Source organism: Echinops telfairi, unplaced genomic scaffold, assembly GCF_000313985.2.
Source record: "Echinops telfairi isolate 266 unplaced genomic scaffold, ASM31398v2 ScPeMD7_31;HRSCAF=116, whole genome shotgun sequence".
In the NCBI taxonomy this organism is placed as follows: Eukaryota; Metazoa; Chordata; class Mammalia; order Afrosoricida; family Tenrecidae; genus Echinops; species Echinops telfairi.
Genome location: NW_022103928.1, coordinates 14025674 through 14049914, shown reverse-complemented (window position 1 = coordinate 14049914; position 24241 = coordinate 14025674). Strand labels below are relative to the sequence as shown.

The window sequence follows — 24241 nt, the reverse complement described above, 5'->3', positions numbered from 1 at the left end:
ATCCTCTTCACTTTCAGCAAGCAAGGTTGTGGCGCCTGTAGAGCTGCTGTCCGTCAGATTTTGACAGCAACTGTAACCTAGTTTGCTTTATCAGCAGCTGTGGTTCCATTTATATTCAGAAGATGGCAGTATTAACACACACATGACATCCAGTTGCAAGGTTTGGGATTTTTATTTTAAATGGTGGTATAGAAAGATATGGCAGGTAATTAATTTGGAAATTTGCTTCTAGAAAGATCTTGGAAATCATGCTAGAATATGTAGTAAAATATACAAATAAAGTCTGCATTTAAAAAATCTTAGAGTGCCCTGAAATCAGATTCTAATTTGCTTTGCAAAGCCCACAGCAGCTTTTTCCTTGAATATTTGCAACAGGCTTTGTTCATCTCATTGTTAATTTTCTGTTGAAATTATCGTAGATTTATGTGTCTTAAGTTTTTAAGTTTATTAGATGTGTGTAAATACCATTTATTTTTAGTGAAAAGTAACTCTAGGGATGACAGTCAAAATATTTGGGTTTCATTGTTGGTTCCTAAGAGACACACACACACACAAATACTGCCATGATTAACACTGAGTATCAGGATTTTTATGAGTTATTGATTAAGGTTTGTAGAACAAAGTCTTGAAGGCAAGACCTTATTTTTTGGCGGAGTACGTTGAAATAGATGGGAGCGATACACTGTTGATAAAGGTACCACTGAGAATGCCTCAGGACTTGGACTTGGAAGAGCCTTTGAAGAATGAGAGCACAGAAGTAAGGGATGGCAAAGCCCAGACCGGTGACAGCGGAGGCGTGGAGTGAGCTGTGATGATGGGGGACCCAGAGCTGGGCAGTGTTTGCTCTCGCGCTCACTCGTGCTTCTGTACTTGCCCCTCAAATGCTTGTCTCCATATTTTCTTCAGGAAGTTCTGAAAGACGTTCAGCTCCATCGCACAATTTGATTCGCAGAAAAGTTTTTATTTCTGTCAAAGAAAGACTATCTTGGTAGCAGCTGCACTCACAACCCATTTTTAATGTTAGGTTTTATCATATTTTCAGTCTATTCTAATGAGGAGGCCTGGTTGTTGAGGGGGTAAGCACTCAGCCTGTTGAAAGACCCGAAGTGCAAACTTAGAGCTCACCCGCAGGAAAAGATGTGGTAGCCGACCTTAGAAAGGCTTAGTGTTGGATGGTTTTAAAAGTGATTGTGTGAGTGATTGTACAACTCATCTCGATATGATTGAACTACTGAATTGTATGGCATGTGGATTATGTGCCAATAAGATGTTTTTGAAACGAAGATGACAGCCTTGGATACAAGGTTCCTTACCCTGTGGGGGTGCTGTCACTTAGAAGTGCCCTGATGGCAGCGGGCTTTTGGTTGTTTTGTTAGTTGGAGTCTAAGGGTGCCAGCTTCGCATTTTAATGTTGACAGGAGATGGACACAAAGTTTCTTTGGGGGAAACCTTACATGTCTTGTCTTCTGATAGAGGTTTGCACACCTTTCTGGGATTTAATGAAAGCACCCTTCTCATGTCCTAGATTGGGGCTGCATTCCAGGTGTATGAAGGCAGAATGCTCTGAGAAAGGGATTAAACCTGCAGATGATGTCACCTTTACTTCCTCCCAGATATCTACAGTCAGAGCATGTTTTTGTTCTCGTGCGGTGAAATTCTGTTGTTGCTCAAATTCAAATCTGAGGAAGATCAGAGTTTAATAGAAGAGCAGATGGGAAGCCCGGGCCCTGGGGCTATGGAGCCATCTCTCTGAGCTGCTCTCTCAGACCATGATTGCCACGCCGCGCGCACGCAGGGGCTTTGTGCCCCATCCTTGTTATATTGCCTTTCATCTGAGAACCTTTCCAAACATTGTCTTCTGCCTCTGTATTTTTTAAGAAATAAAACCGTAATGTAAGAACATGGAGGGTTATGAAGCATGAAGTTCCATAAATATTTATGCCAAACCTCACAAGTAGACAGTTTCTATTTTCTTGACATATTGGGGTCATGCTTCATTCTTGACCCCTTGAATTGAAAAATACAAGGAGGTAGTGTACCCTTTTCTTTCCTCTATCTCTCTCTCTTTTCATTTCTGTAATGAGTTTTAGATGCCGGGTGCTGTCCTGATAGGTCCATGCAAGTTCCAGTGAGCTTTGTGTTCTAGTGTCTAAGTCTAGATTTAGAAATTTACACTTGTATCCAAAATAACATGGCTTATACCAAGTGTTAGACTTTAGTGGTAAACTGCTCAGTTCTTGGGTGTTTATGACCAGTTAACTAAAAATAAAGGTGGCTTTTATAAAGGCTGTAGGAACCCTGCTTGTGTAGTGCTTCCCATCCTCCTGGTGGGCACCTGGAAACCACCAGCAGCTCCGAGGGAGAAAGACGGCTTTCTCCTCCCCTAAGCAGTTACAGTCTCAGAAACCCACAGAGGGGTCACTGTGAGTCAGCACCGGCTTGGTGGCAGTGAGTTTTTGAGGTTTGTGAAGGCTAATGAATAACTTTTCATCTGTAGACATATTTTAGATGACTCTCTTCATTTTCTTTTACCCCTCACTAAAAACCCTTGCTCCATCCCACAGTGTGTTCAGATATAGCTTGTGACAGTAATATAAAAATGGAAAGTAAATGCCTAGAAAAGAATGAGGGCTACATAAGTACAAGCATGCCTAATTCAATTGATATATGGACTGTGATAAGGGTTGTAGGAGCCCCCAATATAAATATATATATTTATATATATAAATAAAATGAATCATTAAAAAATGGAGGGAGAACAGTGTAGAAATAGTCTTGTTATGTGGGAGCATTTTAAAGTGAAGTCAGTCTCCATTTAAATCCCAAACTGAAAAGCACTGCCCTTGAGCTGATTCTGACTCACTGCAACCCCGTGTAGGCTTTCTGAAGACTAATTTTCACTGCACCAGGTCACCGTAATCTGGCAATGGTAAGCTAGCAATCTGTGCTTATCAGTCTTATCACCTACCCCCAATGCCTAGGTTGTTACAAACTTGCAATATTAAATGTAAGGGCCACAAGCACTATAAAGAAAATACCTTAAAAATAGACACAGCTAGCCACTCGTTGTTCATTCCCTCCTGTAGTTAGCCCTGCTATAGACGGTCTGGTGGAGATGTGGGGAACGACAACCTGGACTGGGGCAGTGCAGGCAAAAGAAGGGCCACACAGAAGAAGCGTAGGCATGTAGCAGGGCCATCCATTGCTTAGATTGGCTCCTTCTGCCTGTTGTTAACTACTTTCCCTTATCCTGCGGGCAAATATTTAACATTTCCATAAAAAAGATACACTCTCACCAAACAACCAATCAGCCAACCAAACAACAGAATCAACTGTCTTGGTTGAACCAGTGAACTATGGCCATCTTTGATCGTGAACCCATCTCTCCTCACTTACTTTAGAGCCCCCATCATTGTAGCTTATACTCTTGCTCAATCTCTGTCACTGGCCTCCCACTCCACTCATCCCTTGAGACAGTCTGATGAGCTCCATGAACCCCTGTATGCACACTGTTACACTCTTGACCTTTCACCCTGCGAAGCTCTGCTTGGGACTCCGGCTCCTTTGGGTATCAGTAGAGTTCTTGGTTGCTTGCAGCAGGGATGGGTTATTCTTTTTTTGAAGATTGAAAAACAAGGCTAAGTTCCCTTCTCCTCCTTCCTTACCAATGGACTGATTTGGTTTGGGGAACAGTGTCAGTTTCCCTGACAAGGAGTGCCAGGTGACACAATACTGGCTGTCACGAGTAAGGGGCTGTCTGCTGAGAGGCATTTGGACAAATCCTGTTTTCTAATAGAAACAGAGGAAGCCTGCTCTTTTTACCTGGGGCCCAGTTGTGTGATGACAAGCTGCTGGTAGACAGGAGTCAGATTGTCCTCAGGAAGCAGCAAGCCTAAGGATGAAAAGCCGATAAACAAAGTTGAGGAGAGGAGAATGATAAAAAGAATAGGTGCTATTTCACGTAGTTGAGATCCTGCCAACTGCCCAACGGCCCACTGAGGGACATCCTCACAGTGGTTTTGACTGTCTCAGTCACTGTTCAGTGTTCTGGTGCTTGTTTCAAAAGAAGTTACTTGCTTTTGTTACTAATTTAGAATGGTATTTTGTGGCTATTACAGTGCTTAGAAGATGAAAAACTGAGGCACGGGAACCGAGCGAGAAGGAGATCAGGGGAAATACATCTTCGCTACAGTTTGGCCTCCTGACCCCCTCACCACTGGATGTTTGTGCAGTGACTGGTCCACTCTCCCAGTAGCCCTAGAATACTCAGCTCATTCTCTACCGTCAAGTTGATTCCAACTCACTGTGACTTACAGGACAGGGTAGAACTGCCTTTCTGAGACTGTAACCCTCATGGGAGGAGATAGCTTCATCTTTCTCCCATAAAGTGGCTGGTTGTTTTGAACCAAGTCATGGTTAGCAGACCAGTATAGCCCACTCTGGCTCCTAACCCATGGCGCAATAGAAATGGAATATAGGATGCACACGTCGATGTAAATTGTAGCCACATTAAAAAACAAAAACAGCCGGACTGAATTTTAGCAACATATTTTATTAAATCAAATATACCCCATATGTTCATGTTTTTTGATGTAATCAGTTTAAAATAATACCAAAGAAGACCTGTGCGTTATTTTTCATATTGGGTCTTGGAAATCCATCTTGTTTTCTAGCCGTGTATTTATTTCTTGGCTGGATGTGGCCACTTCCATGCCCTGCATCTCCAGCTCAGCATTTCCCACCTTGACCTTAATCATTTTCCCTCCACAACTGCTGTTCTTGTCTGACAAGTCCATATGCCCACCACCTAATGAGAAACACAGGTGTGTCTTACTCTCCTTTCACTCGTGACTTCCTGTCAGCCACCAGACCCTCCTTTTCCCTTTCCTGCAGACCTTTCCTCAAGATGACATGATGGTTAAGTGCTTTGCTGCCAACTGAAAGGCTGGAGGTTTGAACTCAACCTGTGGCTCTGCTGGAAAAAACCCGATGGCCCGCTTCCACATCTCCTGTACTGACTACAGCCAAGAAAACCCGCAGGGCAGAGCCGTTCTCTCACTTGCCTTGCCTTGAGTTAAAACAACAGGAATCTTTGACTGTGTGAATTTTCAGTCATTCTTTAGGGAACTGCCACCGAAATTCCATAACCAGTCTTCTGCTCCTTGGGGCCCTTCTTGTCCTTCCCTCCTCCCCAATTCCCAGTTACTGTTGTACTACATACAGTTGGCATGATGGATCTAAAGCCCGAGTTGTCATTCCCCTGGTTACATTTTTTTCAGCCATCCTCTAGCCTATGAGAATAGATGTTGAAGTCTTGATGGTGTGGTGAGGTTAAGAGTTGGGCTGTTGACCACAGGTTAGCAGTTTGAATACACTAGCCGATCTTCAGGAGAAAGATGAGCCTTTCTACTCCCATAAAGTGTTAGAATCTCGGAAACCCATGGGGGCAGTTCTCCCCAGTCCTGCAGGTTTGCTATGAGTTGGAATTGACTTGATGGCAGTGAATTTTGAATTTGGTTAGCGTAGCTTAGAGGGCTGCCTTTTCAGGTCAGTCTTGAAGGCTGAGGGGAGAGAAAGTTTGGCCCAAGTGCAGACATCTTTTTTTTTTCTTTTCACTTTGTGATTTAAAAAAAAAATCATTTTATTAGGGGCTCATACAACTCTTATCACATTCCATACATACATCAATTGTGTAAAGCGCCTTTGTACATTCATTACCCTCATCATTCTCAAAATATTTCCTCTCCACTTAAGCCCCCGTCCACTTAAGCCCATCCTCAGTTTTCCCCTCCCTCATGAGCCCTTGATAATTTATAAATTGTTATTTTGTCATACCTTGCCCTATCTGACGTCTCCCTTCACCCACTTTTCTGTTGTCCGTCCCCCAGGGAGGAGGTCACATATAGATCCTTGTAATCGGTTCCCTCTTTCCAACCCACTCTCCCTCTACCCTCCCAGCATCACCACTCACACCACTGGTCCTGAAGGGATCATCCGCCCTGGATTCCCTGTATTTCCAGTTCCTATCTGTACCAGTGTACATCCTCTGGTCTAGCCAGACTTGCAAGGTAGAATTCATGTCATGATAGTGGGAGCGTGGAGGAAACATTTAGGGACTAGAGGAAAGTTGTATTTTTCATCGTTGCTACATCGCACCCTGACTGGCTCATCTCCTCCCCGAGACCCCTCTGCAAGGGGATCTCTAGTGGCCTACTAATGGGCTTTGGGTCTCCACTCCGCACTCCCTCCATCATTCACTATGGTAAGATTTTTTGTTCTGATGATGCCTTATATCTGATCCCTTCGACACTTCGTTAGCGCACAGGCTGGTGTACTTCTTCCATGTGGGCTTTGTGGCTTCTGAGCTTGATGGCCATCTGATTACCCTCAAGCCTTTAAGACCCCAGACGCTATATTTTTTTGATAGCCAGGCACCATCAGCTTTCTTCGCCACATTTGCTTATGCACCCATTTGTCTTCAGTGATCCATTTGACACCTCATGATCACACAGGCTGATATGTTGTTCCATGTGGGCTTTGTTGCTTCTGAGCTAGATGGCCGCTTGTTTACCTTCAAGCTTTTAAGACCCCAGACGCTATATCTTTTAATAGCCGGGCACCATCAGCTTTCTGCATACACTATGTGTCCATTAAGCATGCAAGTACTTTGGAGTAAAAAAAAAATCAACTATTGAAATCGTGCACTAAGTGCAAACGTTATGCTTTTTTAAAAAGTCTGATTCTTATTGAAACTCAAAATTTATAGCTTATGTTTCTTAATTAGGATGCAATTTTGTATTGCAGGTTGCCTGCCTGATTCGAGTCCCTGTTGAAGTAGTTAAGCAGAGGGCACAGGTATCTGCTTCATCAAGGACATTTCACATTTTTACTAATATCTTGTATCAAGAGGTAATATATATTTTTAAAATGTTTTTTAAACTCTTTATTTTGAGAAATATTTTATTGTAGACTGATATTCTGAACTTTGTGGGTCTCATCTCAGAAGCCCAGGATAGTTAGTTTTTTAAAATGTCTAGTTATAATTTTTATGCTGTGGTCTTTCCTTTTTATGCTTTTGAATATTATTTTCATTTGGTATCTAATTTCTCTACACACATATCTTGAGTGCCACTACTGTTCTACACTGTAACCTGTCTGTAGCTCTTTTGGAATTGGACTGGAGTAAATAGTAAATATCTAAAAAGTGAAGATACTATATTAAAACATCCCAGCAGAATTCGAGGACACATGAGAAAGAAGTATACTAATAGAGTGATATTAGTCGCTGGGGTCCTATGTTTATATCAGATGTAATTTTTTTAACTTATTAGTATTAAGCTGTGGGTCAAAAATCCTTTTTGCAAACTTGGTGTAAATGACCAAATAATAATAATGCGCTTTATCATGTGAGTAGGGTGCATGTAGGCACCTTGCTGGTGCCACAGTTCAGCCCTCAGCTGCTAGCAGAGGCTATGCCTCACCTGTGGCTCCATGGGAGCAGGACTTGGCTATCTCCGATCTTCGCAGGCGCAGGTCACCAGCTTTTTCCCTCCAGTGTAGCCCCTGAGCAGTTGGCACTGCGCACACTTTGGTCAGCTGCCAAATCGTTCACCTTTGTGTCAGCAGGGATTCTTTCATAAAGGCACACACCCGGGAAAACCTCTGGGGCAGGTCTGCTCGGTCACATGGGGTCACACTCAGTTGAAATCGACTCCAGCGCACCCAGCGCCAGGAGGGAGCATTTAGCTCCCTCACCGCTCTTACAGAAGCCTACAGAAATGATTGCTCTCTGTTTTTACAGAAGCCTGTTTTCCCAAAGAAAATCAATCTCGTGGGAATTTCAGTGAGTCTAGAAAGTTACTCTGAGTGGATGGCCTCTGTCCCCCAGGCAAAGAGACCCCGAGTTGTCGTGTGAGTGAGCTTAGTCCAGGTGTGGGGCCATGCTGTGCCATGTGGACAGTGGGTACTTCTATCAGACTTTGTGCAGCAGTGTACCTTATCAGTATGCTGAGAGGTCATTAACGAGCTTCTAATGTTCTTTGATCAAAACTGTGGATGATCATTTTACTTCTTTATGCTGGGATAGTCGGCCTGCTGTATGTGCTTGCTTTGGGAAATACGTGGATATATCTTCAAAGCACCTCAAGGATTCATTTCGAGAGAAGAAATGTGGACCAGCGTGTCTAAGCTAAAGCTAGAGTAATACATAGTTTTATTGCTAGACACGTTCCCATTTTAAAGAGAGCCGATTGGAACTTTGTATACCACAGCCCAGTATAGCATCTTTAACCTCCGAGAGAATTGCTGTACTTTTGAACGTTTTAAAACTCGGCGTTTAGGGCAGGTAGAACTGCTTTATGCAGAACATCATTCAGAAATCTTCTTTGCTCTGACAACTTTTGAGCCCTTGGTTTTCCTTTGTTTCAGGGCATCCCGGGACTGTATCGAGGCTACGCAAGCACGGTGTTAAGAGAGGTAACTCACTCAGTGTCCAGTATCGAAGTGCAAAAGAATGGCGCCTTTGTTTAGTAAGGTGTATATTCTGAAAAAAAGTAGACGAAATGATCACTTAAAAGAAATTCTGTTTAGTCTTATCTTGTATCATCTCAAACCGGTGGGGGACTTTTTTTTTCTGCCAAGGGCCATTTGGTTATTTATGACATCACTCACTGGCCATACTGGTTAAATATGTAATTAACTCACCCCTGATGCGATGGCTTGTTGGGAGAAAGATGAAGCCAGTCCTGTAAAGAGTTACAGTCTTGGGAAATGGCCCCATTGGCAGTGAGTACAGTAATGTGATGGCTAGAACTACTTCTCTGTGGTGAGATGTGTGATATTAGCTTGTATCAGTGATTTCTCAAGCCCTGTATGGCCCATGGGTCAGGTGGTCCCCACCCCTGTTCGAAAACATTGGAAGGCATGTGTTTGCTGGAAAGCAGTTGCTGCAGTAAGAGTGGCTCATCCTAGAGTTGAATTGTTGAGCTAGGGTGGCGAAGTGTTGGTGTTATCGTTGAAATACTCAGAAAGGATCTGGTGGTAGTGGGTTTGATTCTTTATTTTTATTAATCATTTTACTGGGGGGGCTCTTACAGATCGTACAACAATCCATCATTCAATTGTATTAAGCACACTTGTACATATGTTGCCATTATCATTTCCAAAACATTTTTTTTCTTTCTACTTGAACCTTTGGCATCAGCTTCTTTTTTCCCTCCTTCCTCCACCCTCCCACTCATGTGACTCCTTGATTAATTATATATTAATATTGCTATTTCAGATCTTACACCGTCCATTATCTCCCTCACCCACATTTCTATTATTTGTCCCCCTTGGTGGTGGTGGGGGGTATTATATATCCAACCTGTGATCATTTCCCCCTTTTTCTCCATCTCGCCCCCCACCCCTCTCCTCCCTCTATCCTTATAGTATCACTACTCCCACTACTGTTTCTGAGGGGGTTATCTGCCCTGGATTCCATGTGTCGAGAGCTCTTATCTGAAACAATGTATATAACTGTGGCCTAGCCGGATTTGTAAGGTAGAACTGGGTCATGATAGTGGGGTGAAGGAAGTATTCAAGAACTAGAAGAATGCTGTATATTCCATTGGTGCTATACTGCACCCTGGTTGTGTTATTAGGTTTTGTTTTGGGTTTACTATGAGTAAAATATCATGTTACATATGCAAAATTAATAAGAATTAAAGCACACTAATGGTCATGTGTGGTAGTTACATAATTTCCTGTTAACTTGTGAAGGGGTGGAGTCTAGTCTGTCAATCAGGTCATAGCCAATGAGGCCTATGCATGGGCATGGCCTTCTTCAGAGGATTGTGGGAACTCCTGTCTTCCTCCTGGGAGGTGGGACATATGCACTCTCTGCTTCATCTTCCTGCCGAGAAGACACATGGAGCTGCGCTGATAGAGCCAGAGCCCTGGAGCTGGAAGAACCACATGGAGACCCATGACAGCACTGAGATTCTTCTACCGTGACTACATCCACAAGACTTTCCACGCACTCACTTGTGATCTTCCTGCATTCAGCATCATTGCATGTTTTGTGTGAGTCTGAAGAGGAAATTATAGATAAGTATCGGACGTATGGGCTAATATCGGACTTAGGGACTTGATCTGGACTGGGCTGGAGTGTTTTTTTAATATTCAATTGCTTTTTGATATAAAGCTCTTTCTTATGCACCTATGAGCGACTCTGGATTTGTTTCTCTATTCAACCCAGACTAACACAACAGGTGTCTCAAAAGTCTGTGTAGCTATGCTGGCAAGGAAGCCAACTGTGGCAGTTGCATAATCTGGTATCAACTTGAGACTATTAAGAGTGAAGGGGTAGAGTTTAGCCTGTCAATCAGGTCGCAGCGTGATGACCTCATTTGGAGATGCTACAGAGAGAATTAGCTCACTGGAGGTCAGATACACTCTCTGTCTGCTTTGTCTCCCTGTGAGACATTGCTGTTGACAAGCCACATGGAGCTATGCTGATGGCACCCAGAGCCTTGGAGCTGGAGGTGCCACGTTGGAGACCCACACCAACACTAAGATGCTTCCACTGCCACTGGATCCACAAGACTTTCCACCCTCTGACCTGTGATCTTGCACTTGGCATCATTGCATGTGTAGTGTGAGTCTAAAGAATTTATGGACTAGTTAGTATAAGACATATTGGCTTATGGACTTGATCTGGACCAGGCTGGAATGTTTTCTTAATAAATAATTAGTCTTTGATATAAAGCTCTTATACATATTAGTCTCCCTGGATTTTTTTCTGTAGTCTACCTGAGCTAACACACCAATCAGATGTCAAGAGCTGGGAGTTTAGACTGGAGTGGAGTCGTGACTCTGCATTGCAAGCCACCCACCTCTCTGTGCCTTCCAGTTCTGTTTGAGAAGCCACTCACTGCCATTGAGTGGATTCTGACCCGGAGTGACCCTGTAGAACAGAGTAGAACTGCCCCTGTGCGTTTCCAGGACTTGGGTTTTTGAAATTTTAAATCTTTGCAGGAGCAAGTAAGCCTCATTTTTCTCTTCCAAACTGGCTGCTACATTTGCCTCCACCTTGCAACTAGCTGCCCAATGCTTAGCCCACAGCGCCACCGGAGTATCTAATGATTGAGAAAGCAAAACTAGACCATCAGTGTGTGGCATATTGCTGCAGGAAGTGCATTTGCCTCTTTCAGAAGAGACTATTTGAATTTACAGAGTTGGCCTTGGTTTGGAATTTAATATTCTAACAAAGAAGGAAGCACAAGTAGGAACCTACAGATGTCTACTCTGCGTCTTTGTTCTATATTTGGAGTTCTTTTAATACTGAGCCATTTTCATCTGCTAAATGTTTTTAAATTTAAATAAGTATTCTCATAATTAGCTAAACACAAGCTGTCCACAGGTTACAACTGAGATCTCCTAATTTTTTTTTTTATTTTTAGAATTTGCAGATCAGTTGTAACAAGTACATATGGGTCTTGTTTTGCCTTACATCAGTGCAAGAAATAGCTGGAAGCAAGTGATTGCGATCAAGTGTTAACCAACACAAGCTGGGTTGGTTCAGGGTTCAGAATGAGGGCAAGTAGACCTAGCATTCAAGGGCCAGCGTGAGTTGCGATGTTGGGAAACACTAATTTAGGATCAACTGCCTGCATTGAAAATGTTGTGAAATCCCTCAGTTTATCCCCAAGTAGGCTTTGTGTTTGTTTTTAGCTCTAGGTGACAGTCTTCTTCTGGTAACACTTCCATATTACATATTATTTGAAGCTCTTGATTTCTACATAGTAGCACAGCCTTTAGTGTGGGGTGGGGGGTGAGGGGGTGTAGCAGGGCTAATGTGGATCTTGGGTAAACTTCTGAAGGCAAACTGAATGTTTCAAAAGTAGCTATTGGTATGCAGATGACTTCTGCCTTTCAAGAATATCACCCAGACTATCGCACCATCTTCTACTGATTTTCTGACTCACTAAACATATGTTATTTGCTCAGTTTTTTCCTGTACGCAGGAAAAAGTGGGGTGGGAGGGGACAAGAAACCTTTATGGTTTTTCTGAGCGATGCGGAATAAATGAATACATTTACAGCTATAGAATATTGGTTTTCATACAAACAAATCGTTGAAACTTGTGGTTACAACTGCATTCTGTTCTTAAAAAATTTGTTTTGACATATGTCAGGCTAGTAATTAATTTCTAGGCTGCATTCCTGGCAAATAGTGTCACCCTGCTGAGATGACTTTGTTTACTCAAAATGGCAGTGCTTTGTTGGAAATTTAATTGGGGTCTTCTGTATTATGCGTATTCATAAAAGATCCTTCAGAACTGATTTTACCTGAAATATTGCTTTTGTAGAAATTCTCTGATAGAATGCAGGAAGAATTATTGCTGAATGAAACGTAGCTTCTTTTCAAAATGAGAAAAATACGAAGTGATAGGTCTGCTTTAAACAAAATTTTTGCTTTATAAATAGTTTCGATTCTTACATTTCTCTGACACTAATATCAAATCTTTTTGCAGAGTGCTTGTTTGATTGTTTCAATAAGGAAGTACATTGAAGCCTGAGGGAGAATCACCAGGAAACTTACACATTTATTCTGTGTGCAGTTTCCCCCTTAAATTGTCATATCTCCATGGCAGTTGTCCATTAGAATGAGATTGAAATGTGAATCCATGCCTTGTAAGATAGATTACACGACTTCTTTAGATTTTGTGGATACTGCCACATTTTCTTAAAACAGAATTTGATGTCAATGGAGAGTGCAACATTTACCCCTTATGTTCTCCTAAATGATTTTGGCTACTGTGAATTTTTGACTGAGTGTAAGCAAGGACAGCAAATTATACTGTTGACTTCATCCTTTCAAGATTAATCTTCCTTGTGAGCCTGGCCAATTGAGAGGGGGCCACGTCTTAGGGACAGTGTGGGCCAGGTCTCGAGTGGGAAGCAAAGCCACAGATGTTTTGAAAGGACCCATTGGTCTAAAGTGGGCCACTCACACTCTTCTGATGTTCTGGTTGGGAAACCAAAAGAGGACTAGGTAGGTGCTTTACACAGCACTTAATAAATGCTGTACTGAAAACTACGTATACAAGATGCAGCTGTGATCTAGGAGCAAGGCTTGAGTTATACTCATTTCCTGTTTCTTAAATTAATGGAAATGAGTCCTGACTTGAGCTTTGAAGAATTACAATTCAGAAGTAGTCAAATAAGACAACGGGAACAGCAGGAACAAAGGCATTGGGTGTGGGAGAGCATGTGTGCCCCTCATTTGTCTCCACAGACTTGGGGTTGCCACACTCATAGAAGAAATGATTTCCCTTGACTGCAGCCCAAGGGAAGGGGCTTCAAGAAGTCCCTCAGAAAGTGGCGTGATTGCCAGGGGAAGTTGGTCATCTCATCCAGGTGGATGTTTGTTGAACTGTAGAAATCCAGGGTTCAGGCAGTGCCAGAGGCCAGCAGTGGAGGGCCCTGGAAAAGCCCCCAGGAGAATCTGACATGTGTCCCATGCCATTTGGGGGACACATTACTGATGTCTGACCTTTGCCTGCACAAACCTGAAGATGAGAAACTGACTAGAGCTTCCCCATTGGTAGGACGCTGCCACTTGGTAATGAACAGTTTGCAGCTTCCTTTTGGGGGGATAAGAGACCCCACTACGGAGATTTGAGCCAGGTGAAGACTCCCCAAGTACCACCCGGGAGCTTTGCTACAGGCTTCAGTCTGGCCAAATCAAGTTATCCAGCTTATTTTATCAGCTCAGCAAAGGCCCCAGCCTGCCCCTTTGACAAGATCACCCGAATGCAAACATGGCAGCTTTCCATACTCGGTCACACCTCAGCGGTTCTCAACCTGCGGGTCGTGCCCCCTTTGGGGTCGAGCAACCCTTTCACAGGGGTCTCCTGATTCATAACAGTAGCAAAACTACAGTTATGAAGTAGCAATTAAAATAAATTTATGGTTGGGGGTCACCACAACATGAACTGTCAGGATCGCGGCATCAGGAAGGTTGAGAACCACTGCCTTACAGTCTACTTCAGGCACTGAATTGTTTCTACTCTAGAGACTAGACACAGAACCCTGAAAGTTCAAGCTTCAGGGACTGTCCTTCAGCGTCTCCTTCCCAACTCTGCTGCTTAGCCACTCACTTCCTTGCCACAAAAACTGTTGATGCAGATGTTCCTGGGCTGGGTGTTCTGTGCCTTGTGTTTTTAAATCTAATCGATTTTGGAGATGATTCTATAGCAATTCATAAAGAGCACCCTATTTTCAAAATGATTGCATAATACTATGTTGTATAGACCAGCCATGTTTATTTAATCAGCTTCCTTATTAAAGTATAGTACGAGTGTACAGTAATGAACTTTCACGTGCCGTTTTGAATGTGGTGGCGATTGGAGGCAGGGTACATGTCAAGAAATGGAATTGGTTGGTTCAAGGTATGGACATTTGTAACTAGGATAGATATTACCAAATTGCCTTTCTGGGATGTACTAGTTAACACTTTGCTAACAAGGGTGGTGCACCCTGGTTTCCCTAACCTCATTAATGGTATTCACCATCTAGGAAGTAGAAAACGATGTAAAGTGCAGTTTCATTTTCATTTACAAGTGAGACTGGACAGAGTAACATGTGCCCAAGAGCCATCTCATTTCCTTTACTGTGAGCTGATCACTTAATTCTCAGAGTAACTTTATGATGTTTCCAATAAAGCGATCCGGGTTTTGGCACATAGCACGTGCTTAAGGAATGTCAGCTCGGATCGCTCATATTCTTGGTCACTCTGACAGGAAAGGGCACCTGCTCTGTGAGATGCAGCTCTGCTACGTACCAGCTGTCTGCTCTTGGAGAGGTACTAAGCTCTCTGAGCCAGATTTGCCCTTCTGCAAATGGAACTTTGTATGGTGTGTTCTTGTTTAAATCCACAGCAGTCCCAGGAGGCAGGTATTAAACTCATCTGGTCTTCTAAGGGACTGGGACATTTAAAAACCTGCCTGTAGCTTGGTAAAGTTCTAAACAGATATGCAACCTTGATCTGTCCCGTTTAACTGTGTGGAGGCCACCTCATGACGATGAGTGACAATTGGTGATAATTGATTATTAGCACTTGTAAAACGTCTCAGCTACAGTTGGAGAATGCTTTCTTCAGACGTTGTGCAAAGAAGACTTGTTTATCTAGTTAACAAATTATAACCCACAACCAATTTCACGCTCATTGCCAACTAGTAACGGCATGGGTAGAATAGTGTAAAGTTACCCCAATCGCTGGTTGAGCTGATGAAAATGATTCGTGTAAAAGGGTTGGAAAAGTTTTATGACTTCCTTACCTTTTTGGTTAATGTCCAAGTTAGATGACCTGTTTAGAGGAACGCTCTCTTAGTGAATGACTGCACCCTGCAGGTTTTCTATGGAAAAATCACCTAAGGCTGGGGCTTCCCTTGCTTGCTTCCTAGTGCTGAGCCTGCTTCGTCCTTCCTGCTCTCATGATAGTCCGGAGAGAACAAAGGCTGCACTCTTTGAAAAGAAAGGTGTTTTCCTTCTTGTAACAGTGCTTTGTGTCCGGGTGTGTGTTGTCTGAAATGATTTCCTTTCGCTCGTTGACTTACACCTTCCTCTCGCTTTTGCTTTGTCTTTGCCTTTTGTTTTTGTTGGGCTACATGAAATTCTGTCATGCCTTCCCCAGATAGCATGGTTTCCTCTTGAAAATCACTACTATGGGATCTTTCGTTCTTGGTAGCGTTCAGCAACTCTAACGTAGAACCCTCCACAGTGTCAGCATGTGGCAATATTGGCTGATTTTACCTGCTCCTTTTCGTGTTACTCCCCTTTGCTCAACTCGATACCAGACACCTGGACAACTGCCGCCTGCGGACGGAATGCTCAAGGAATTGAGCAGGCTGGGGGCTCACCCTTTGATCTGTTATCATGCTCTTTGCAGTAGATTGGGGGGGGCGGTGAAAAATACCACAGAATATAATTTTCTCCAATTCCTGTCTTCCTAAATCTTGAGGAAAAATGGTTTGTTTCCTTAACAAAATAATAAGTGTTGTAATTACTCACTTGTTTCCCACATCTAGCAATTCTGAAAAGCAAGGTGGGGGACATGGGGTGGGGGAATGATAAATCTTTACAAACTTATAATGTGAAATTTGTTTTCTAGTGAAAATCTAATGCAAACATATTGAACCCGATTTTAATCCTACATAATTCATTTTATTAACTATGACCAAATAGACCATCTGTTAAAATTCCATGTTAGTAGCTTCATGGGAAAAGAGAAAAGTCCCTGTTTGCTCTTGGAACTTGTCCACTTTTTATTGTTCAGGCTTTCAGTAAATGTGTAATGAGACATTCTTATTAATGAGAATATTAAACAAACACAAATGAAATTTCCCCTTTAATCACAGAGGGTTATAAGCTAGTCACTTAGTTGTGTTTACATTAGTGTAACTTAACAGTAGAGATGCTCTATGGAGAAGGAACCATAGCTCGTTTCACGTAAAATTACCCCTCACATACGGATTTTAGCCTACAGTTTTTATCTTCTCTAAGTAAACAAGCATTTTCAGAAAAAACTCAGTCAAATTATCTTAATGTAGAAAAATTACTTCTGCCTCTCATTGCATCTTTTCTCATGTTTTGTTGATATGAAACCAGCTGCTGTTTACTTTTCTTATTCTTTGGACAAATTTATTTTGTACTGTGCAGTTTGGAAAATGCTACACATGTCCATTGTTGTGTGCGCCATTTACTGGCATGGGACTGCATCGAGGTTCTTCTGTGTAAACACTTCAGAAAACTGTTGAATAGAGGTGGACATTTCCCCTTAATTTTCTATTTTAAATGGGACTATCATAAGCCATAGTGCCAAAGAGCTCTGTCCTGTGTGTTTTTCATCCCATGAAGGATATATACTACCCTTTTTATCTTTTAAGGTCAGTTTAGATTGCATCTAGGTTGCAAATAAAAAAATCTAACTACAGTGGCTTAATCAGATACTCTTTTTCTTTCCCCGCCCCCTCTCCTCCAGCAAGAGACCTGGAGGTCGTTAGGCTAAGGCTGGTGTAGTAGGCACAAAGGATTCGTGGTCATTCATTCTGGCTAGCCCTATGAGATTCTGCCTCATTGACTCATGGCCACAAAACGCTGCTGTATTTTTAGGCATCATGACATCTTGAAGAAGGGGAAAGGTCGGAAGGTAGCACTACCTTTGTCTGGAAAGCCAAAGCTTTCATGGTCCAGAATGATGTCCTAGGTCCTTCCCGAGATGCATGGGGATTGGACATTTTTTTGGTGCCTTAGATCAAGGTAGACAAGGGGGTGGGAGAAAATGGAAAGGCGGTAGGATTGCTGTTAATCGTGTCATTCAACAGTGTCTGCCATATTCGGTTTGTTCAAGTCCAGGCATCAAAAGCTGTATCTCTGTAGAAAAGGAAGCATCTCATGCACCTCTAACTTCTGTCCCTACATGGGCGCCGTGTAGGCGCTGGAGTCCTTATGTGGATCTTTTCCTCTGTCAGTTGGAGGATCTGTTTCTTGGACATCAATGTGGATGCTACTCTTTAAAATTCCCTTGAATGGTCTCTGCTGCAGTTGTAAAAATAGTTTTGTTTTGAAGACATTAGATTATAGCAAAATGATCTGTTTTTATGCAATTTTGATTTCAAGATGCAGATCTCAGAATGCCTGTGTTTATATCCTCATATCAGAGGGCATCAAAAAGTGCTGTTACCAAATCGTAGACACGTTTTAAAAACATAATAAAAATGCAGAGCTGTTGTGTCCCAACACAGCCCTAAGCTCTGTGCGTACACTTTGAAAGGTTGTGTTTGCATCTCTCCTGAAGAATTCTGCATTCTTGAATTTGTTCTGTTTCAAAATGGCAGTTTGGCCATAACCAGGTGACTCAAATTATGTTCATTTTCAATGTTCTTTGAGTTTGAGGAACCAAAAGGAGTCTGAAGAGACGAGTTCAGGGCTGTGGCGTGGATGGGGTCAGGTTTCCCAATGAAATTCTGAGGGCAGCCCTTGAGCAGGTGCATTGTTGTGATAAAAACAATCCTCGGTTTATCTTTTCTGATCTTTGTCTTACCAATTCTGCCTTCAGTTTCCTCAGTGCTTCTTTGTAACTGGTCCCTGAGAGTGTCCTATGTCCTTCCAGAAAAGTTATCAATATAAACCCATTTGAAATCTTTCTCTCTCTCTAACACACACACACACACACACACACACACACACCCCATGATCTTTTCAAATGACCTTTCTGCCTTGCGCTGAACTGGCTGCCTACATTGGGCCTTGCTGTCTTGATCTTATTGACTAATCTCAGACTCCTTCCTGTTTGCAATTCATTCCATAAAATTGTCTTCATTACTGTGATCTTGTAAAATCAGTTTTTTGAGCTCACTGATCTTCCCACAACACTTTTGGCACCCATTAATCAAAAAAATTGTTGAGGCCAAGATGTTTGTTTAAACTTGAAAACGCTTAACCATGTGAGAATCCCATGGTAATTCTTCCTCCAGTTTCTGGACTCCAGTCACAGTTTCTTCATTTGTGAGGTTGATTGTCTTCCCTCTCTTGGCTTCCTTTAGCAGTCTTCCCACTTTCCTTAAAACAGAGATCTAGAGTCCTGAGTTGTCTACCTTCCGAGATGCTAGGAAGATATCCTTGGGCAAACCACAACCTTACTAAGCTATAGTTCCTATACGGTAGGGATCATGTATTTTTAGCTGTTGTGGGGATTATGTGAAATACCCAAAATTTGACACAGTGACTCGGACATTTAAGCACTCAATAAATACTATTGTTTCATATTAAACAAAGTACATGGGTCAATGTAGAGAATCCGCTTTGATAAGAGATATTCATAGAGAACAGTGGCTTGTAATCAGTGTGTGTTTTCAGGATTTGCTTTTGGCACTGAGATGTTAGTTAGGTCTTTCACTGAAAATCGCCCATGACCACACTCAGGGAACTGGTTACATCTGGTCACTCACCTGTTTCCCTAGCATTCACCATTATCTGAAATTAACTTCATTTTTTGGTCATAAGTTATTACCTATTCCCCTTACCCAACTGAAACATCAGCTCCTGAAGTAGGGAACCTGATCTGTCTTGCTTCCCATTATTAATCCAACCCCTGGGAAAGTGCCCAACACAAAGCAAATCAGAAAATATTCAAAGAATAAGTCAATGACTTAATCATACTTGTTTCTCCGAACTAGACTAGTGGTCACGACTTAGATATTTAAGATCTGCAGGAGTTACTCAAACAAAGGTGTACCAGGCAAGAATTACAGGCTCTTACTTAGTTCCCAGGAAAGGCCAGTGTTTTCTGTTAAATAAACTATCAGCATTTCCAATGAGGGTTATTTTGTTCTTGTCTTATCACATAATTTGGTATTGTACCAACTGCCAATAGCTCCATTTTGAATTTTGTCATTGCTAGGTAAGGCTGCTGGTCTGAATATTTCACATGTGCAAAATAAGGATTTGAAATGACATATGAAAAATAGCAACAACTTATCCATGAAGAAATTCCTTCATCAGATATATGCAAATTATATTGAGGGCCACTGGGCAGATCAGAAATTACTGTTGAGATTCAGTGTTACAGACTGTCACCTTCATTGTATACGAGGCATATGTGAGAGACACGACATTTTAGTACTGGGAAAATCAAGTTTGAAGGGAAAACTTAGAATTTGTGTGTTTAACTCAAGGTCCATGGTTGAAGGAAGTCATTTAAATAAACTAATGTGAATGTTAAAAGGCACTTTGTCAGAACAGGGGGTTAATAGAAAGGTCAGTGGTTTGGATCTCTCAGCTGCTTTGTGGGCAAAAGCTGCGGCAGTCTGCGTCCATGAAGACTTACAGCCTACAATTCCTCCCTCTACTGTAGGGTCCTTATGAGTCCGGACTGACTCCATGGAAATAGACATTGTTTCTTTGTGATCTTTGGTTTTAATGTGAATGCCTACCTGGCTGACCTTATTGTATGACAACAGTAGGCAAAATTCACATATTAATTAGGGTCATGTATTATACATAAATTTATGTTTCTAATCCTGAAAGCAGTACGGCAGTAACTTTTTGTGTGTGTCTGTATTTGCAGAAAGCATGTTGAGGGTTAGAGTAAGTAGTAAGTTACTAGATAGCAAGACTGGAATGTTAGCTCAAGCTCAAAATCATGTTTCTTGTCACGTGTTACTCCCAGCTACTACCTTGCAGACAGACTCACTGACTACCCTCTACTGAATCCCCAGGCATCACAGGAAGACAGTGATGACAAATCTGCCAGATGTGGACCCAGTCTGTGTTGAAAGTGGAGCCTGGTTTCTGGTAGAGGAGTCTATAGGGTAGAAATGGTTAGATGAGCTTTCTGCTCCGGCTCCATGGATCTGGCTGCCCACTTCCCCATCCGCTGACTTGTACCATGGCCAGCAGTGAGCGCACCTTCATTGCCATCAAGCCAGACAGTGTGTAGCATGGCCTGGTGGGCGCATCATCAAGCTCTTTGAGCAGAAGGGATTCCGCCAGGTGGCCATGAAGTTAGTTAAGGCATCCGAGGAACACCTGAAGTAGCATTACATGGACTGGAAAGACTGCCGTTCTTCCTAGGGCTGGTGAAGTGCTGTGACCTGCACAGCAACAACGAAAGAACCTGAAAGTGGGGTAGGGATGCAAGAAAGAGAAACGGAGACAGGATGGGATTGGGAGGTCTGACCAGAGATCAGCCCTGCACAACTTTATTACAAGTTTTATATTCAATCTGTATGAGGAACTTGGCACGAAAAACATTACTTTGTACCTTGTTGTTAGGGCTTCATGGTACACTGAATCTAAACCAGTACATTCTATTACCTGATTTGTTTGGTTGTCATATAGACAATTACTATTGTGAAGGGTAACACAAAGTCTTGGACCCCGCCAAAATCCCTGATTTCTGGACAAGACCACCAGTGACTCATCCTGGCAGCTGGTCCTCGAGAGTGTAGTACATGAACTTGGGACCAATTGTGGCCATGGTCTGGGTAGGGCTTACTGTGGTGAAGACAGGCCAGGTGATCCAACCTAGCAGATTCTAAGCCAGGCACCATTCGAGGGAACTTCTGTATTCCAGTCGGCAGGAACCTTCATGGCAGTGCCTCGTCACAAGCGCCGAGAAGGAAATCAGCCTCTGGTTTTCACTGGAGGTCTTGGGGGACTGCATGTAAGAGGCAGACAAAGCAGCCCCTCCGTGTGGGCCCATTGGCACTGCTCGGTGCGCCTGTCCTATGTACAGCTCTTCCTTCCAGGGTTGGAAGCAGTCTTTTTCTAAAGCACATTGACCAATAAAATAAAGCTTTTGGAGACCGAAAAAGGAAAAGAAAGCGGTTAGGTGAGGACAGCTCTCTGCGTATTCAGCTCCCTCCTTCCCCCGCCTTTATCAGAGGGGCCTGGACGTTTCAGTTCTTCCGTCCTTTGCTTTCTCTGCGTTTTAGCTTTGAGAGGAGAAACCGCACAAGCGGGACAAGAGAAGGCTAATTGTCAGCACCGGACTAGTTTCTGTAGTTGATTTCTAGATCACCTAGGGTAAGCTAAGTAAATAGAGGGTAACTCGTTGACTGGTAGAGAAGCAGATATTGACTAGAGAAAGGGAATTTCTTTTCCTCTGAAAATGCTTTTTGTTATGAGCTCCAAACTTGGCTATCTACCATAGCACACTAGAGGGCGCACAGTGCCTGTGTTTTCAAACGGTGGTGGAAACCGCAATACAAATATGCAGGAACTTGGATGCTCCTGGGATTGGCCTGCGACATTGTTCAAATGAGTGAAATGAAAACCCAAGCAGAGTAGTGTTTTCTTAATCTCGGTGTCTGAATGTACAAATGTGTTGTGTATAAAAATCCTATTTATTTATAAGAGTTTCAATTTTTTGAAAACCCTTATGGAAAAATCCAAAGATGCACAAAAGTAGATTAATGTAAAAGAATTCTTATCGGCCCATTATACAACTTCAACAGTTACGAACTCGAGACAACATTGTTCTAACTATACCCAGAACTAGTTTCCCGCCTCTGTATTATTTTGTAAGCAACTGTCGCACAGACCTTTCCTGATTTCATCCAGAAATACTTCATGATGTGTCTCTAAAAGATAAGAATGAGTGACTGTATTTTATTCTCAAAAAGGAAAGCTACCATCTCTAAGTCTTTCTCCCCAACTATTTATCGATTTCGTAGTTCAGAAAACTGGTGGATACTGATACCAAAGTGGCCAAAGTGAACATCACCAGAAGCGAGATTTATTGGCACCCTAAGTCCTGTGTGCCACTCTGAGAAGGGCCACCACGTCACTGATCTGGTCTTCTTGCCGAAAATGTGTAATTACGATCTAATCACTCAAGGACATCAGAAAAGGCCAAAGTGGGAGAGATTGTATAAAATGATCCATGTCAAGGGGGGGAGGTCAGATGAAAAGACTGAAGAGAGACAACAAGGAAATGCTCTGTGGGCCTCTGGACTGGGTGCTGGAACAGCACACGGACGAGAAAAACTGAGCACGGCCGGTCTGTAGCACAGTCACTAGTCCAGTAACTGCATCCTGTCCTCCGAGTGGTCACCGTCCAAGAAGCCGAGTAAACAGCATACGTGAACTCTACTCCGGGCAACTGTTATGAAAATCTACACGTTGTTGAAAAAGAGAATACTGGATGTTGGCCCTGTGTGAAATGGTTTAAGGAAGCCCTTCTAAAATTTTAGAACTTTATTTTTATCAGAGTAAGACATGTAGTTGGTAACAAGTCAAATATTGTAGAAGAAATTATGATCAAAAGCAACAATCCCTACCTGAAACTTTCCATTCTGGTCCCATTTCATGCACACAAGTTTCTAACTTGAGAAGGTCTCAGTAATCTATTTCTCTGCTGTGTTTTTGGATATCTTTGATAGTTTGTTTATGCCCATGTACGAAGACCCCTAAGTGTGTCCATGTTTTTTCATTGATGATCTTTATAGTTGTAAGTATTACGTTTAGCTCTTTAATGCATTTTGAGCTCTTTTGTGGTATGTGGAGTGAAGGTTGGATCCTACTTTCTTCTTCCACAAATAGCAAATCCAGCCTCTTAGTGTTTCTGTTTTCAATTTTCATATTACATCGAGATACTCTATTTATACTGTATATAGTGCAAATAGACTGTATTTATCGATAATATTTTAGTACTTGTTTTTTAATTTGTCAACTTTTTAACTTCTTTTTATTCTTTTTTTAATCATTTTATTGGTGGCTCCTAGAACTCTTATCATAATCCATGCAGACATCAATTGTATGAAGCACATTTGAACATTCATTACCCACATCATTCCCCAAACATTTGCTCTCCATGTAAGCCCCTGGCATCAGCTCCTCATTTTCCTCCCTCCTTCCCCGCCGCCCACCATGAACCCTTGATAATTTATAAATCATTACTTTGTCATATCTTACACTGTCCGACGTCTCCCTTTACCCACTTTTCTGTTGTCCATCCCCCAGGGAAGGGGTTATATGTAGATCCTTATAATCGGTTTCCCCTCTCTACCCCACCTTCCTTCCACCCTCCCTGTATCACCACTCTCACCACTGGTCCTGAAGGGATCATCTGCCCTGGATTCCATGTGTTTCCAGTTCCTATCTGTACCAATGTACATCCTCTGGTCTAGTCAGATTAAAAAAAAATTGTCAGCTTTTGATGTATCTATCCTGTCTTTGGAATGAAAAGTGTAATTTAGCTCCTGTTCTATTCCTTCTACCCCACCTCATCCTAGCATTTGAGTGATATAGATGTAATTCTTTTTTGGGGGAATCATTTTATTGGGGGCTTGTACAACTCTTTAGATGTAATTCTTGCTGATGCTTAGAAACTTTGGGCAATATACTCGCGTCTTTATTTTCTTATAAGCTGTCAGCATTTAATAACTTCTTTAAAACTTCCATTCTCTACCTTGCCAACATAATACATTTTTAAAAGTTGTGACTGTGAATTGTCCACTTCACACTCAACAACTCATCAGCCCTCCTACTGCCTTGCCCTATTCCCACAGTCCTTCCCTGCCCCCCTCTTGTTGGACGTTATCCTCCCCTTCACTCACGTAGCACCTGTCTACCTCCAGCCCCGGGAGGAGGGCTACACAACTTGCGTGCTGAGACCGAGGAGGACCTGAAGCCCTTGCTGATGGAGATCAAGGCACAGACTACAAATGTCAAGAAAACAAAGATCCTCACAG

At 42.4% G+C, this 24241-nt stretch overlaps 1 protein-coding gene across 2 annotated transcripts in view; it reads left to right on the top strand.

Annotated features, from left to right (window-relative positions):
* Nucleotides 1–24241, top strand: part of SLC25A26 (solute carrier family 25 member 26) — a 153282-nt gene that overhangs the window by 22043 nt on the left and 106998 nt on the right. For both annotated transcript variants that reach the window (XM_004702417.2, XM_045289852.1), the window contains exons 4-5: nucleotides 6805–6909; nucleotides 8428–8475. In XM_004702417.2, the coding sequence (XP_004702474.1) occupies nucleotides 6805–6909; nucleotides 8428–8475 (153 nt within the window). The remainder of the gene's footprint in view (nucleotides 1–6804; nucleotides 6910–8427; nucleotides 8476–24241) is intronic.